Genomic DNA, 18,575 nt, shown 5'->3' with positions numbered 1-18,575 from the left:
CAGCCATCTGCACGGCCAACACCGCACTACAGAGCTCTAGGCGTGGGATGGTCAGCTCTGGACGGGGGGCTAATTTTGCTTTCCCCAAGACGAAGCTTGTCTTGTAACTTCCATCAGGACTCAAACTTCTGAGATAAGCTACAGCGGCTATAGCTAAAACGGAGGCATCGGCAAAGATGCAAAGCTCTCTTTGAGGAGCTTCTGAAAGGGAGTCTTTGGTATAATGCCTAGAGACCTGGAGATGTCGAAGCTCTTGAAGGGAGTCCTTCCATTGTTGCCAAGGTCCCAACCTTTCGAGAGGCAGAGGTGCATCCCAGTCGTGTGACTCGGTTGTGAGTTCTCTAATTAGAGCTTTACCCCGGATGATGACTGGAGCTGCAAACCCAAAGGGGTCGTATAAACCATTCACAGTAGAAAGAACTCCACGTCGTGTAAATGGTTTCGTCTCTGTAATGAAGGTTCAATCAGAGTAGAGGAAGGAGACCAGAGTCGGCGTACGGGGCTCGTGAGAGGCTTTATTCCAAAAACCAAAACAAAACAAATAAACAAACAAACAAGCGCGGCAGGTGCGCGCACTTTCTAACAGCACTTCGGCCACGGATACTGCGTCTGGTTTGCTCGATCGCTCTCCAGCTTCCTGCGCTCACGAGTCCCCGTCTCTCTCTCCTTTCGCCGGCTGTCGCGCTCCTTAAATGCGAGTTCCCCACGCCAATCACTGAAACGAGATCCAGGTGTTACTTGTTTCTCACCTGAACCACTTATCGCCGCTCGTCTCTTCACTCGCTCTCCCGTTGCAGACTTCGCTAAACCACGCCTCCGCCACAGTCTCACTTGACAACTGAAATGTGAATGTGTCGGATATGAGGTTCCAACTAACTCCAAAGGTACGCTGTACAGGCACTGCAACCTTGCCGAGGTCCAAGTCTCTTAGATTACTGGCCCGATCATTTAAAAGGAAACGCGTCCATGACCTCCTTGCTGTTAGAAGCAATTTTATGCAGCTTCAAATTGGAACGTGCCAAGGCTGTTTGGGTCCTCTTGAGGAGATCAATAGCAGCTGTCCCAGACGGTAATGACTTTAAGCCATCATCCATGTAGAAATCCCTTTCTACAATATTTACTACATCTGCTCCAAACTCTGCCTCAACCTCTTTCGCTGCTTGCCTGAGGCCATAAATCGCTACGGCAGGAGAAGGACTGTTACCGAAGATATTAACCTTCATCCTGTACTCAATGATGGTCTTCTCTGGGTCATTATCTTCATGCCAGAAGAACCTGAGGAAGTTCCTATCTGCTGGCTTGACAAGAAAACAATGAAATATCTGTTGTATATCCGTAGTGATAGCTACTGCTTCCTTTCTAAAGCGCAAGAGCACACCCAGGAGTCCGTTGTTGAGATCTGGGCCTTTCAAAAGTATGTCATTTAGCGAGACACCATCATACTGACAGCTTGAATCGAAGACCACTCTGATCTCTTCCGGCTTCTTTGGGTGATAAACTCCAAACAGAGGCAAATACCAACACTGCTTAAGTGGTGGGGCTATCTCTGCGTGACCTTTCGCCAGTATCTTCTCCATGAATGCAAAGAAATGATCTTTCATTATTGGTTTCTTGGAAAAATAACGCTGTAGAGATCGGAAGCGATCTAATGCTTGTGCCTTGTTGTTCGGTAGACGTCGCCTCTGAGGTTTGAATGGAAGAGGGGCTACCCAGCTGTTCCTTTCATCTTTGTAGATACCCTCTTTCATTATACGGAGAAAAGTCAAATCTTCGACTGACAGAGCTATCTTCTCATCATCCTTTGTCCTCTTGAAGACATCCCGTTCAACATATCCATCCTCCCATACAGGCCTCTTCACAACAACCTTAGCTTGAAGGCCTGGAGGCTCGTCACAAACATTCTCCTTGATGTGATAAGCATTAGGACATGGCTTGAAAAGTAATTGGCGACCACTATCCAAGGTGTTGGTGAAGAGAACGTTGACTCTATCTGGCTTGTGCACATTGCCTAAGCAGACATTGCCCACCATGACCCAACCGAGGTCTAACTTCAGGGCATATGGGGCCTTGCGGGGTCCATTGATGTATTTCATCACTTTATGCACCTTTATGATGTCTCTACCCAACAGCATCATGATTGGAGCTTCCGGTTCAATTTCTGGGATCTGTCCTGCGATACCCTTCAGATGTGAATGGTAAAGTGCAACTTGTGGGGTAGGTATCTCGGAACGATCGTCTGGAATGTTGTCACATTCTATTAAGGTAGGTAGAGAATGAATTACTCGACCATCAATGGATGCCACTTGAAAACCATGTGCTCTCCTCCCACTCTTTTGGGAGACCCCAGCACAGGTCTTAAGGTAGTATGAAGAACTGTCGCAGTCTACGTCAAAAACATCAAAGAAGCTCGATCTCACCAATGATCGGTTACTTTGGTCATCGATGATGGCATAAATTCGAATAGCTTTCTCCTGCTGGCCACTTGGAAACACTGTGACGAGACAAATCTTGGAACACGTTTTGCCACTCAAATTGCTGCCGCATACTTCTGTGCATTTGGTAGACACATCATCTTCAGAAGAATTTTTCTTCTCCCCGCCATAATCTTTAGTGGTTGTGTGACCTTTAGCAGACCTATCGACGGGTTTAGCGTGCAGGACAGAATGATGGGTTTCACTGCCACATTCAGTACATTTGACGAGCTTCTCACAGTTCCTTGCAAAATGTGAAGTTGATGCTACACATTTAAAGCAAATCCCATTCTGCTTCAGAAAGGCCTTCCTTTCTTCAATGGATTTCTCCCTGAAACCACGACACTTGTTGAAAGGATGTGGTTTCTTATGTATAGGACAGAACTTTGTTAAATCCATCTTAGCTCCTTGAGCTTCTACACTCACAGACCTCTCAGGAGAAATCTCAGTTTTGTGAACTGAAATGGATGCTCTGTTAATGTTCCGGAAATGTTCTGGCTTTGAATGTTCAGCTTGAAGGGGAAGGGCAAAGCTAGGATCATTCCGCATTCTGGCTCGTTCTACCACAAAGTCAACAAGTACAGAAAAGGGAGGAAAGGGGACTCTGCATTGTTGTTTGAACGTATAACCCAAAGTCATCCACCTGTCTTGTAAGCTGAAAGGTAGCTTTTGCACTATGCTGGCAATACCACGTGCAGTGTCCAAGCAAGCGAGACCAAGAAGCAATCCTTCAGATTTTGCTACGAGAAGCTCCATGAGTAGGTCCCCTAATTCTCTGAGTTTCTTCCAGTCTTTATTTGAAATTTTTGGGAAAATCTCTAGTCTTCTAAGCAGTGAGTTTTCTACGATTTCGGGTGCACCAAAGCAATCGTCTAACCGTTCCCAAATCTTCACACGGCCTCTACCAGGGTTCTCCACATGCACAGCCCTGATGCGTTTTGCTTGTTCTCTGGACTCTGCTCCTAACCACTTGACCAAGAGGTCCATCTCCTCCTTAGCTGTGAGATTGAGATCCTTAGTAGCAGTGAAGAACGATGCTTTCCATGCCCTGTAATTCTCAGGGCAGTCATCGAACTGTAAAAGACCTGTAGAAACAATTTCTCGTCTCGCCATGAATCTGATGAGGTTAGATACATCTTGATTCTCACCACTGCTTGCCCTAGGAGTGCTGTTGCCAAGTGGAACATGAAGATGTGGAGTTGGAACACATGATTTGACCTGAGGATAGCTGGGAATATTTATGGCTGCTTCTGCTGGTTGCATGTGAGAGTGCTGGTAAGCATGCATTGGTAAGTGGCTGAGGTCGTCAGGTGGTCTTACACAAGTGAAGTAAGGACTCTGTCTGTTACTGATGGAGGGAGAAAGCTTTACTCTCTGTGGTGGCTTTGCTTCAGATCCAGCTGGGTAGGGGGCTTGTCTGAGAGCCTCCTCTGAGGGTTCACCTGGGATATGCGTTTCAGGGTCAACAATATTATTTGAGAATTCGTAATGTTTAAAGTCTTTGCCTCTATCAAGAGCTCCAATCTCATATAGTGGCAGTTGTGACATACCCTCTTGGAACAGTTCGGCCGGTGGAGGTGGGGGCGGCCACAAATCTTCAATGACAGAGGGATGAAGCTGTGCGTTAGCTTGCAGTTTTGCTTGATCTTGTACATAATCTTTAGTTCTTTTAATGCAGGCATGAGAATCAGATCTGCGTTGACTGTCAGATTTAGAACTTGATGCTTTGTCGCTACTTAAAGCTGTTGATAGAGCTTCAGCTTTGGCCACGGCCACAGCGGCTTCCCTTTCAACATCCAACACTGCTAATTGTGCTTCTAAACATGCCCTCTCTGCATCCAAACATGCCCTTTGCATCTTTATCTGCATTTCTTTCTCTGCATATTTAACTTTAGCTTTGGCTTCTTCAGCTTCAGCAAGAGCTATAGCGACGGCAGGGCTAACACTTGAGGCCTTTGAGTGTTTAGAGGATGTTGACTGATTAGACCAAGTCACTAGGCTGCTAAGGGTTGGTAGCTTTGAGTCTTCCATAATGTAGAGGAAGCCTATGTTCAAGTCTTTGATTTGTTAATTTTTTAGTCTGATTCACACCAGAAGAGACACTCTGACCTGTGCTGCTGTATCTCCGTCCGCAAGGAAGTCGTTGTTTTACTGTTCTGTCAACATATGCAAGGTGCATTGGGGTGGCAGAACATTGTATCCAGATCAGAGGGTCACTGCAGTCGCCCGGATCCAGTACATATCCAGACCAGATGGTGGATTGGCACCTAGAAACAACCTCTACATCCCTGAAAGACAGCAGAGACCAGGACACTTAGATGAGCCCCAGATACAGATCATCTTTAGAGACCTTGTCTCAGACAACCAATGGGACAAAACCACAGGAAACAGATGATTCTTCTGCACAATCTGACTTTGCTGCAACCTGCAATTAAACTGCTGGTTTCGTCTGGTCAGAGGAGAACTGACCCCCCAACTGAGCCTGGTTTCTCCCAAGGTTTTTTTCTCCATTCTGTCACCAATTTTGCATTATTGACACACTGTTTTCCTAATGAATGTTGTTCAGTTGCTTTGACGCAATGTATTTTGTTTAAAGAGTGACTTGACTTCACTACCAAAGCTTCGAAGCTCAAAAAATGGTATTTGGACCAGCCCTAAAATGTTAACCAGTGAAAGTGAAAAAATAATAATAATAATAACAAGTGAAATATAGCCAAGTATGGTGACCCCTACTCAGAATTTGTGCTCTGCATTTAATCCATCCAAAGTGCACACACACACACACCATGAACACAAACCAAGAGTAGTGGACAGCCATTCATGCTGCAGCGCCCGGAAGCAGTTGGGGGTTCAGTACCTTGCTGAAGGGCACTTCAGTCATGGTATTGCCAGCCCGAGACTTGAACCCACAACCTTAGGGTTAGAAGTCAAACTCTCTAACCTTTAGTATGTATCCTTAAAGCAAGCTAAGAAATCCCTGTCTGGTGAACAAAAACCACAAATACTCGTAAAGTATGCGCTGCCCACAAACATGTCTATGTTGTGAGGAGGTGGAGATTTCATTTCAGAAGTGCTTACAGGTTAGTTATAGTACTATGAATTACTATTATTCAGTAAATTATGAAAAGTCCAGTGCCATTGCTTTCCTCATGGCCACTTGCTATCCACGATATTCCTGCCTTTCAGCTCTTTTAGATCTGACACCAGCTCAGAGTTTGTGTAAAGTCTCACACAAAGTCTTGACCACATAGTTTCATACTTCCATTTGACCTCAGAATCTAGGAAGTCAGGCAATTAAGATATGCTTTGAGTTGTGAAATTCCTGCGTACTACACCCTCTACAGCTTTGAGGCAATGAAGACGTTGGGGATGCAGCGGTCCAGACCTTTCATTGATGAAATATAGTCATCTGAGCACTTCAGATCATAATGCATGCATTATATGTTATGCGGCATATAAATGGCCATTAGCAACCTCTCTTCAAGAGCTGCATCCTGGTGAACGACCAAAGAAAAAGCAAGGGAAAATTTATGTTTAAAGTCAGAGCCTTTAATTGCACCATAATCTTGTGACACAAACCAATCACAGTCAGAGGTGGCATACACAACAGCCTCATCAGTTGGCCCTACATGACTTTTTCGCTTGAGAATGGCTAAAGTTTTGTCCAGTTCCACTGGTTCAATTTCATATATTGCTGTGCAATTAATTTCATAATGTCTGCTACAGCCTCTCCAACACTAGTTTCATGTCTTCCTCTTTCATTTACACTTAAAAGTGTGACAAAACATCACATGAGAAGTGTCAGTGCTAAAAAAAATAAAAAAAATAAGAGGAAGATGTGAAAGCTCAAGTTTCATTATGTTGGGAGAAATAACTACTCTTCATCAATAGATTTCAACCTACAATAAAGCACAACTTAGAGAGTTATGTTGCGTTCATAAAAAAGTTCAATTACAAAAGTTAACTAACATCTTATGCCTGTTTCGCACTGCAAGTTTGGCAAAGTAGGTAATCTCCCTCCCCTGGTACTTAGAAACGGTCTATCAGGGCTCAGTCATTGCTTTATAAAGGCTGTGATTAGGCTACCTGGGATGCGTCATTGTTGGCCCCGCCCATCCGGTACGTGTGCGCTTCCGCCTAACAAAGGTATGTTTGTAGCTGGTCTGGCTAATGCTGCAATGAGCTCTTGGACATCGGCTAACTATATTAATTTATTGTAGCTGGAGTCGCCTTTTTGCAGCTTGAATAGCCCATCAAGACTTTGTGTGAGACTTTACACAAACTCTGAGCTGGTGTCAGATCTAAAAGAGCTGAAAGGCAGGAATATCGTGGATAGCAAGTGGCCATGAGGAAAGCAATGGCACTGGACTTTTCATAATTTACTGAATAATAGTAATTCATAGTACTATAAATAACCTGTAAGCACTTCTGAAATGAAATCTCCACCTCCTCACAAGTCTTCCAAAATTTTTTATTAAAATTTTATGAAATATTTTCTAAGGCCATGTCATGTGTTTTTAGAGAAGGTTAATAGAGAAGATGTTAATAGAGAAGATGCGCAAATCCACTTCATTTTCACCGTTTTTTGGCGCATCTTCTCAGTTAACAACGGCTCTGTGTAGTAATAGCTGCTCTATGTGAAATCACGCACCTTATGGAATTAACGGCTGATTAGAGAACCGACTTTACTGACGAGATGCGCATTAACGATTGGCTGATAGTGATCGGAGCACCCCTATCGAGAACCGTTCATCCAATCGACTTCACATGTAGCGAGTGTGTTGCTGAGGACTCAAGGGAGTGTTTTTTTTTTTTTTTTACACCAATATATAGGTTTACCACCTACAGAGTTTTCAAAGCTGTAGGTCAGTTTCAAGTCTACGAGAGGTCGTTCAAGACATTATTCAAACTTTCTATCACACACACACTTCTTGATGCACTGTTGAGGTAGGCCAATTTCAAATCGCACATCTGGCACACTGTCTTTGTCTTGTCCTCACTCAATATATATTGGGAGGAAGTTGAATCTGCAGACCTTTTCATGCTTTGTGAAATAATTATTCACTTAACTTTACTGTTTGCAACTGGACACAATTGATCCTCATACCCTGCAATTTTCCATCTGCTTAGTGTTAAATCAGTAGCACTTTAAAAGTTAAAAGTGTTGAATTGACTAGAACATTCTAAAAGAGCTGAATTAACACTGATAACTTTGTGTTCATACAATTCAATAACACTGACATTTGAATTTATATATCTGCTTAATGAATCACAAAATGAATAAAAAATATAATTAAGATTAATTTCAATAGTATTATTTTAACTTAAAGCAATTATTTTAATTTGTAGTTATTTTACAAAGGTGATACCGTGATAAAGCTAAATTGATCTAATCTTTTGCACACAGCAGGGGGCGACAAAGAGTATTTTATACAATCTGCTCAGTATTTACGGTAATCTTTAGTATTTAAATGGTCATGTTTTTTGTAGTCTGAGCCAGAAATCGACTTAATATTAATAATAAATAATAACCAACTCTTTATCACCTTTGTTACAACATTTAGTGTATGGAAAATAACCATCATGACAGAAATTCACACATTTATAAACTGTAAGAAGTAAAAAGCTACAATTTGAGACCAGAAAAGCACTCTTAACTGTAAGAGTAAATAATAATTATAATAATGATGATAATGATGATGATAATAATGACTGCACCCATTTGTAAGGAAGCTTGTAAATTAATTTCTTTATCCAATGCTGTCACGTCACATGACAAAAAAACAATGATAGTTTAAAGCCTTTAATACAGTAATTATTTTAATCATTATTAAACAATACAAACATTAAAACATTAAGGCAATACACTTAAAATCATAATTACAAAAAAATAAAAGGAATATACATACAGATTTGTTGCCAGGGTAACTCCAGTCTATGGTCAAAGCTTATGGTCTGTCACGTGATCAATGACTCAAACCTGAAGAATCATGAGATGAACTAATCAGTTCTCTTTCCGGCTCAGACTGCATTGGTAACGCTTATGGGTACGACTCAAAAAAACATAAGAATCATGAGATGAACTAATCAATTCTCTTTCCAGCTCAGACTGCATTGACTGAAACAGGTGAACTACTAGACAAATTCCAGTACAGAACCTATAGAATTTTGCGCATTCACAACTGAACGAATCACTCCCCGAGTGAGAACTCATTCTTCCCGAGTCACTTTAAAGATTAATTTGTTCAAAATGAACGAAATGTTTAAGAATGACCCATCACTAATCGAGAGCTTCATCTTCAAAATAAGTGAAAAGACAGTTAATTTTAAAGTTAAAGCAATAGGGCCTTTTGCACACGGGAACCTTTTCACAGTACCAGAACTATTGTGGAACTACCCACTTTTCTGTGTTTGCGCGCCGCTGGAACTAGGTGCGATTTTAGTATTGGACTGCCTTTTTCGAGAGCCAAATTAGCTCCTACTCCGGAGCAGGGTCTAACCAGCACTCGCCGTGACATAAGTAGACATTGATTGGCCAGACGCATTCGAAAATGCTATCACCCACCATGATTTAAAACACAGTGTAAACATACTGTAAACATTCTGTCAAATTCTATGTCCATTATTGTGAAACCCGTGAGACACAACAAAAACACAGCTCCAATCACAGCGTCCTTCATCCTCCTGTTGGTAACGTTGTTCTTTGTTAACGTTGTTGAATGCTGCCATCAAATGACATGGCTGTCAACCGGCTTACGTCACTTCCTAGTACACACTGTTGGTGCGAATGCAACCCTGTGAATGGTACTGGGAAATAGTTAGCGCACAATCGTCCCTGTACTTTAGTACTGTACATTTAGTTCTGGAACTAAAGCGGATCAAAAGGCCCTGTCCTACGTTTTACCATCAGCTTAAGCCCGAAAGGGGAACAGAGTGGTATGACAGACACAGTGATGATGCTCATGTATTTAGTATACAAGCCAGGGACGGTTAAGATGCGCAATGTGCAAAATTCTGCATTTGAACATGCAATAGCAAATATGTAAACTAATAACAAAGCATACCTACAGTAGCTGATACAGAAGAGCCAGATTGTTGTCAGAATTATCTCCTCTCCTAGGTTCATGAAACGGTCGTCAATAAAATGCGTTGCTGTTCTGTTGAAAGTAATCTTAAAGAGACTTAAAAATGCATCTACTTTCAGAAGGCCAAATAAAGTGCTTTTGCTTTCGCCTATACACAAAGCATCTCCCTGACATGGCTGCTTCAACACTAACTGCGGTTAGAATCACACTTGAACCACACTTTCTTCCTCTGCGTGAACATTTGGGCGGCAATGCGCAAATGTTTCCACATAGTGACATAGACATGTGGGGCGTATTTGAATGAACCGTTTTAGCGGGCTATGGCAGAGTCTTAACTTTGATAAAGAATATCTCTTTGGATTTGAGACATGAGTCTTTGCAACTTCACAGATCTTCTTTATGCACCAAGAGCTTGTATGACTCCAAAGAGAAAGGAGAAATTTAAATCACATCATATGATGATCATATGAGATGACCCCTTTAATTCTTATACTGTTATCTGGCACACATATAGTTTTTTAATATATAAATACTATTGAAAACCTTTGTACACATACAATTGGTTTATTCGTCAACTGCAAGGCCCTACTCCATTCCAAAATAAATAGATAAAAATAAAAACCCTGACATGGATTCTCTCTCATGTGATTTCATATGATTAAATGGTAATATCAGTTTGTGAACATTCTTTTTTACAAAAAGGGATTGGTGTTCTTTTGTGCTATTTCTTTTCATTCACTATTGTTCCATATCCTTATTGTTAACAGTCCAAAACAATGTTGCTTACATTCCTGCCCAGTTTGCTATGTTATTACATTATAAATACAGTACAATAATTTGTATTATTTCAATAAAATTACAATGCAACTTTTTAAATAGCAACATTTTCTAAAATGAATATTACAATCTACAATCAAGAGAATTAAAAGACTTGCTCACAGTTTCATAGAGTTTAGGACATCAAATGTGATACAGGCATAACAAACAGCCCAGCGTGTGAGCATAAAAGATTTCAGGTGTGTACCAGAAAGATCAGCATGAACACACAATGTTTTTCTTTTCCTTTTGGCGTTCAAAGAATTGAGGCGTATGTGAAACAATTACTTTCTCATAAAATTCATTTATGATTCACTCCATTTGTTGCAACATTTTGTATAATGTTTCCACTGAACTCGTATGACAGAATACATTTAGAATATGAGCCCTTTGATTCATATGTGCGTGTATGATATTACATATATGCTTTAATAATATAACACATAATTTCTGTTACTGAAATCATAGGTGCTGCCTCTCAAGTTACCATCGATTTGGATAATGGATCCCATGACGGGCTGATTTGAATATTTCACTATAATGATAAATATTTAAATAATACAATTGTATATTTCAGGAACTACATCAAAGCCATGGACACTCTTCAACTTCATGTTCTTTCTTTATTGGCATTGATGGTTCCATGAAGAAACTTTAACATCTGTGGAAACTTCATGTTACACAAAAGGTTAAAAAAGGTTGAATCAAAAAGAAGTGGAGAGTACTGTGAAAAGAGAAGTGAAAATACAAAGTACGTTTTTACTCTTTTTGTTATCCAGAAAGACTCACTTTTTGTTACAATTAGCAAAATAGGGTTGCGATCTCTTTAATATATTAAAGTTCAGAAGATTGCCAGAGCCATCTTTTACCATCTTTCATCTTTCTCCATTTTAGTCAAAATAATAAGTAAAATTTACCTTTAATTGAATTGTTTTTCTAAAAGCTTCTTTTCAAAATATTCCTTGATAAAAGGATTCATGTTGATTAGCATAATTGTGGCCATATTAAATCCGAATTTTAAGTATAAACTAGATTAGTACATAAAATAGATTAAGAATGCACAAACGCACAGACATTTTGAGGGGTATAGTGGCCCAAAGTAAAATGATAATTGAAACAAACTTATTCTTCACTAAATGATCAATCAGCTTGAATAATTAAAGAAATGTGTATATAAAATTAAAAATAGATATATATAAAACACAATCCCCAAAATAAAAATGAATATTAATGTATAGATATATAATATATATACATATTTGCCCTATATAATAAATGATAGGAAGCATGCAGATTTGCTGAAGGCCATTGTGGCTATTCATTGGAATGTGGCACTCCTTTCTGGTCATGTCTGATTATACGTGTCTGATGAAATAATGGAATCATCCCTAATGGTGAAGTCATACTTATGGAATGGGGCCATGCCCACCTCTTTATTATTTTTTTCCTGATCAGTAAGAAGTCATGTGCATCAGAACTTACTGAGTGGCATAAAACATGGGAAACCTGCTTGACAGGAATTATCTGAAGAGACGTTTAAGTGCAGGTCAGTCCTGACTTGCTGATGTATTATTGAGAAATTGTAGTGGGTTGATTAGCTGATTTATTGACTCCAAAAGCATAATAAATGTTGGCACTGTTGCCACCTACATTTAATGGAAATTAGCTAGAGGCAGTTTGAAAAGCCACTAAATGTCGATAGATGATGTCATACATGGCTTGCAAAAAAGTTGCTAAAGAACTTTGGAAAATTATCAAAAATTACAATAAAATTATGGCAAAAAATAAGAAACAGAAAGTGTGTAATAAAACTATATAAAACTGTGAAGGGATTCCTGATATCTTAAATAGTGTTGCTACGGCAATGTGTCAAATGTTAAGATTCTTTCAACTTTTTTGGCACAAGCAGAAGCCAATGCCTACTTGGACAGGTTGACTCACATGGTAAAAGAAGATTCATGTTAATTTGCATATGCTTGTCAAAAACCAGAAATCACTCTCCTCATCTAACCCAATTGCTCTAAATAATCTGTGTAATCACACCATAAGACAGAACATACTGAAGAGGTACAGTATCTTCCCTCTTCAATGCTGATCTACAATTGAGGCCTTAACAATTGAACAATGTATTCACACACAACAGAGCAAACTTAAACTGATCAAAACTTTATTTTGGATGTACTGGCATATTTACCATAAAGCATCAAATGGAAATGTGAACTCTAAAGTAATTAGAAATGTTAAAAATGCTTGAGTGTTGGAGATAAATTTGTTGAGTTAGTGACCTTCCATGACATTAGACAGCAATGCAAGTTATGAATTAATGATGCATTTATATAGGGGTTTATTATGTATTGCTGTACACTTAAAGCACTTTACAATCATGTGTGTGTGTGTGGGGGGAGTACTGCTAATATGAGAATAAAATAATAAAATCAGCAGAATGAAACAAAAAAAAGAAAGAAACTCAGATTAAAAACCCTCTTTCTACTATATGTAAATATATTTATAAAATTCTGTAAAAGTATTGATAAATTAAATGGAATAAAGTGCATATCTTTTCTCTGAAGTGAGGCTAAACATTTTAGTCATCACTCAAAAACACACATTGCATGTAACTATAAACAACTGACAGCATGACATATGACAGAAAATGAAAGCACTGTGAATATGACTTACAATGAAACAAAAAATTTTTTTTATAGATTAAGCAATACATCAATAAACCACAGATGATTATTAAACTGATTCAAAACAATAAAAAGTTGGGAATTGTAAAGTAAACCCACCCCTTCACTTTATGTATGAAAAAATATATAATGTACAAAAATATTTATTTATATATTTAAATAAGTGTGTGTGTGTGTGTGTGTGTGTGTGTGTGTGTATATATATATATATATATATATGTATATAGTCTACAAGATTAAATTCTTCAGTATTTACATTCTGATAAAATCAACAAAAAGAGTTCAATGCTCAGAGGTAAATTCACAAGAGATTGTCTGTGGTTTTTCCTCAAAACCTGCGACTCACTCACTAACATCAAATATATATATGGCAGCAGTCAAATGATAGTTGAGCACTCTTTTTAAATGTTAAAGGAATTATTTAGGTATTTGGATTGGTATAGCACCAGTGGTGTGTGTCAGATCAAAGGAAGTCTGCTGCATTCTTACAAGTCTTCAAAACCAGCCCGCAAGTGGAGAAATTGCAACATGCAAATGGTGTCTAGTTCTTTTTTGGGGTTGTGTTTACTCGTGATTCTGACCAAAGACTAACCAGAGAACACATGCAAATTCATTTCCAGTGAATTGTTGTTCGAGTTTCTTTAAGTCATTTCTCTGAGCCTAAATAAATTAGAATATATATTTATATATATATTTGCCGAAAATGTACTCACTCTCAGGCCATCCTCCTGCAAGTTTAAAACAGCTCTAAACAAATATGACAGTGGATTTGATGTGGGAAGTCAACAAAGGATGGATTTTTTTCACTAGAGGACGCATCTATGCATTACAGACTCTTATTTTTCAAGATTTAAATGCCTTAATGATGGATTTAATGTCTCATAAGCACATAGCTTTTCACTTCAAAAGAATTTAACTGATGGACTGGAGTTATGTGAATTATTTGTATATTATTGTGATGTGTTTATCAGCTTTTTGAACTCTCATTCCGACGGCACCCATTTACTGAAGTGGATCCATTGGTGGCCAAGTAATGTGATGCCAAATTTCTCCAAATTTGTTTGGATGAAGAAACAAACTCATTTACATATTGGATAGCCTGGAAATCAATACATATTAATCTAATTTGTTATTTTTCTTTTTGTGAACTATTCATTCATAACTTTGCTCAAATGCCTTTCAAACCCTAAAACTAAGGATTGCACTTCGTGCTGACTGAATCACACAAATATACATACAGTACATTCAAAACAAGTGCATTTTCAAAGTAAGTTATACAAATCCTGAAAAATATGTCCTTCTCACTGCAATTTTGGCTATTTTTCTGAAAGTATCTCTTCTAAACATTCTGTAAGAACAGGATCCACTTTTGGATCGACTTTGTTAGCAAACCAGTGGCCGTAGTTTAGCAGCCATCTGAGCTCAGCAGCACCATAAATACATACAGAACGTATACTGACTCCAGTGCATGGTGGATAAAGAATCGTTTCTAGATATGACCACTTCACCAGGCGGGTTTTACTGATCAGTTCTGAGATCTCAGGATCCGATCTTGGTACTTCCCCTGGTACTCCAGGCACACGAATCAGAGTTGCCCAGAAATGTTCATCAGGTGAGTATGTATCCTCACACCAAGTCAAGAAATCCCTGACTAGCGAACTCTGGTGAACAATAACCACAAATTCTCTTGAAAGCGTGAAGTATGCGCTGCCCACAAACATTTCTATGTTGTGAGGAGGTGGAGATTTCATCTCAGGGGTGCTTACAGGAGACTCATAATACTGTGAGTTATTATCTTTTAGTAAATAATGAACACTCCAGCGACCTGTCTTTCCTCCAGGCTTCTTGCTCTCCACCATGTTCCTGCCTTTCAGCTCTTTTAGATCTGACACCAGCTCAGCATTTGCCCGCAGTGGAAAGTCCTGACCACAGAGGTTGATGACATACTTCCATTTGACCTCAGAATATAGGAGGTCAGACAAGCAATTAAGATCCGCCTTGAGTCGTGAGATTCCTGCGTACTGCACCCTCTCCAATTTTGAGGCAATGAAGACGTTGGGGATGCAGCGGGCCAAACCTTTCATTGCTGAAATAAAGTCATGTGAGGACTTCAGATCATAATGTATGCAGTATATGTTATGCGGCATATAAATGGCCCTTAGCAACCTCTCCACAAGAGCCGCATCCTGGTGAACGACCAAAGAAAAAGCGAGGGGAAATTCACGCTCAAAGTCAGAGCCTTGAATCTTATCATAGCCCCTTGACATAACAAACTGATCACAGTCAGAGGTGGCATTCACAACAGCCTCATCGGTAGGCCCTATGTAGCTTTTTTGCTTGCGAATTTCTAAAGTTTTGCCCAATTCCACTGGTTCCATTTCATATATTGCTGTGCAATTAATGTTATATCGCACCGTCAGCCGCGGCCTCTCAGACTGTCCTGTTTCCTGTTCTCCTTCATTTACTATTGTGATTCTGAAGCAACATATAAGAAGTGCCAGCGTTAAAACGATAAATATCATATGTCTCAGTTTGAGGCAATTCCACAATCTTCTCATTCTGTAGGGAGAAATTAAAGTTCATATTAGTAATTTAATGACTGTAATGTCTACTGTAATATATTAATGAATGACTTTGACTCTGAGCACACCATACATGAAGTGCAGCCATACCTTTGCAATGCTTTGAGGCCTTAAGATAAAAAATTTTCAGTAGCATTGGGGCTATCCTCTGAACGACACCAGCATGCACTGTAAAAAATAAGTGTAATTTTAACTGTACGGAAAAAAAAACTGTAAATAGGTTAACACTCCTGTTACCGTATTATATACAGGGAAAAACTGTTAAATATCTAACCAGACATTTCATGTAATTTTACAGTGAAATGACGTAAATTTTTTGAAGTAAAAGGAACAAATCAATGTATAATTTACAGTCGAAAACTGTAAACTGATTTTCCCAGAATTCCCTTATTAGCAGTGTGCGTTGTGGAATTTACTGGTTTACATTCAAATTTTCTTGTTTGTAAATTACAGCTTTATACCGTAAAATTAAGTTTTTGACCGTTTACAGTTTTTCTGTATTTTTTACAAAATGATTCTGGCAAACACTGTTGCCAAAATTATTTTGTAAAAACTACAGAGTCTTTTTTTTTTTTTTTTTTACAGTGCGAGTTTGGTTAGCATTAGCATCGCCTATTGTTTAAAAAAAAGACAAAATGTTAAAACTTTGGTATAAGCTTCAGAACGACTGAAGAATGTTATGAATATCCAAATTATATGGATTTACATATATGTTGTTCTAGACTGGCTTTTAGTCTGTGCAAAAACATAGTAACTGTATTTATTTTTCTTAGAACTTCCATTTTTTCGTGTGTGTCATCGGATTCCACAACAATACTGAAACCACTGGTTTATATAGTTTACTACCATATTGTTTTCATCAAAAGGAAGTGATTGCGTTAAGAACAAAAACAAGAGATTAACCATAGCAATTTGTTTCTGTAAACTATAAGCACAGATAGCACATGTACATCTGCAAGATGCCTGTTAAAGTTCACTTCATCGGGAAGACTTCTGCTTTGTACAAACATCTGAAACAAATATATGTAAGATATCAGTTACATTCTAAATCATAAACATCATGGAGAAATATCTAAACGTCTATTTGACATATAATAGGAAACGTCCTATAGATGTATTGCAGATGAGGTAACACACTAAAAAAATACTTCTTTCAGATGAATATGATGTCAAATAATAGAGGTGTCTGTAATGTAAGTGTGTTAACAGGAAAAGCATTAATTTATATATTATTTTTTTTAATGTAGGCCTACCACACATTCTTTCATCATTGTGTCAGCCTGTGAGAATCCATGCATTTTGTTCAAGACCGTTTTTGGAATTTGACAGTAAAATCCAGAGTGGGTTCGTTTGGTCACGTGGCATAGAACAGAAATGAAACTTGTCATATCACCGTTTTTCAAACCCCAGACGACTACATTTCTTCTGTCGAACCAAAAGCAGATGATTATTCAATCCGTCGTATGTAAACAAGGTGTGTGTCATTCCTCAAAATTCAGCCTTTTTTGTTGAAGAAAGAAACTTGGAACTACACGAGGGTTTGAACATGCTCCAAGTGACTCGTTTATGTCTCATGTGTTTCATGTGGTGTAATCACCTCATGAAACACACCTCGTGGACGCAATATCGATCAATGATCTACCATGACAACCCCAAACCCTTTTGAAAATCAAAGCGCTTCATTTGAAAGAAACCGCTAACTTTTTGTAATCATGCGATCATGCGATCTAAAATGCATTCGAAAGAATAGTAAGAAAACAAGTCAATGTCGATATTTTAAAATAAATAAAACCCTTTTAAATGACTTTAGTGCCTGAATTGAGATTATTTTTTGCACATTAATGTAGTAGGCTAGGCTATATGTCATTTAAATGTCATTAAATCAAACGTCATTATTGGCGTATTTCCAGTTTCAAGCGTGTCAACAAATGGATATATAGCCTAACTAAACTAAACACTAAGTGAAACTTACCAAGTTGTGCAGTTACATCGACGTCATGCGCGCGAACAAAGGAAGTGAACTCGGGATATTTTTTATAAAACTGCTTAAATTTTCATTCCGCTGCGAAAGATGACAAACTTAACAAAGGAATGACATAAATCCAAGAAAAAAAGACAGTGCAGCCCAGGGAAAAGTTTCCAAACTCAAGTGTGCAGTGCTGACATCCCATACGCTTACAAATCTATTTAAAACACAGCTTCTAAATGCAGAAACAAATTCTCCAACGATGACATGCACTTTGTTCAGAATAGCTCTGCGATATGGAAATATTATTCCTGTAGGGCGACAGCAATTATTTGTTTTCCCCAAAGGTACACATTTCAAAGTTATACTATTTTCTTTTCATCTCTAAGAAGAAAGAAGAAAATCTCTGGCCACAACTCACCTCTTTCGCAAAAGCTATAGCAAGAATGCAAACTATCAAATGACAACTAGTCTATTCAACATCTGTTTTGCTTATGATGGTGTAATAGCCTGTAGAACAATAAGAGAAAGAAGAGTTCGAGCAGTTAGTTCATGCCATGTTACATTGTTTTAGGTCCCTCCTACTTTACTTGATAAGCCACATATGGTATCTGACTTTAATGCTGGGAAATATACACAAGAATCTTATCTATATTTTCTTTTTGATCGTTCTTGATTGTATTATTTTACATCTGATAGCTATGGGAAAATGTTTTTGGATTTGTTAAGGATGTATTCAATCATAACAGTATGTGTTGTGGTTCAAGAGGTGGAACTTATATATGAATAAACACATTGAGAATTAATAATAATAAATACAATAAAAAAAATCTTTAAATGAATAATTCAACAAAAAATGAAAATTTGCTGAAAATGTACCTGCCCTCAGGCCATCCAAGCCTTGGATTAGTTTGCTTCTTCATCAGAACAGATTTGGAGAAATTTTAGCATTCCAGCAAGTAGGC

General features: G+C 38.4%; 1 protein-coding gene across 3 annotated transcripts; it reads right to left on the bottom strand.

The window, feature by feature from the left end:
* Positions 1-12,699: 12,699 nt before the first annotated feature.
* On the bottom strand, positions 12,700-18,166 carry LOC127941717 (beta-1,3-galactosyl-O-glycosyl-glycoprotein beta-1,6-N-acetylglucosaminyltransferase 4). Of its 3 annotated transcripts, XM_052537075.1 has the most exons (4): positions 17,617-18,025; positions 16,898-17,069; positions 15,735-15,812; positions 12,700-15,621 (listed from the first exon to the last, which is right to left on the bottom strand). In XM_052537075.1, the coding sequence occupies exon 4, from the start codon at positions 15,618-15,620 to the stop codon at positions 14,379-14,381; it is 1,242 nt and encodes a 413-aa protein (XP_052393035.1). In that variant the 5' UTR covers position 15,621; positions 15,735-15,812; positions 16,898-17,069; positions 17,617-18,025; the 3' UTR covers positions 12,700-14,378. The 3 variants fall into 3 exon arrangements, with proteins under 3 accessions (XP_052393035.1, XP_052393034.1, XP_052393036.1); XM_052537074.1 differs by lacking the exons at positions 16,898-17,069; positions 17,617-18,025 and adding an exon at positions 18,032-18,166; XM_052537076.1 differs by lacking the exon at positions 16,898-17,069.
* Between the last annotated feature and the right edge of the window lie 409 nt (positions 18,167-18,575).

This window comes from Carassius gibelio, chromosome A21 (genome assembly GCF_023724105.1).
Source record: "Carassius gibelio isolate Cgi1373 ecotype wild population from Czech Republic chromosome A21, carGib1.2-hapl.c, whole genome shotgun sequence".
Taxonomy (NCBI): Eukaryota; Metazoa; Chordata; class Actinopteri; order Cypriniformes; family Cyprinidae; genus Carassius; species Carassius gibelio.
Note: the sequence above shows the minus strand (reverse complement) of the source record. Positions and strands in the feature narration are given on the sequence as shown.

What these genes read in the sequence shown, in the direction of transcription:
- LOC127941717 (XM_052537074.1), bottom strand. Translation starts at nt 15,620, where the DNA reads ATGAGAAGATTGTGGAATTGCCTCAAACTGAGACATATGATATTTATC.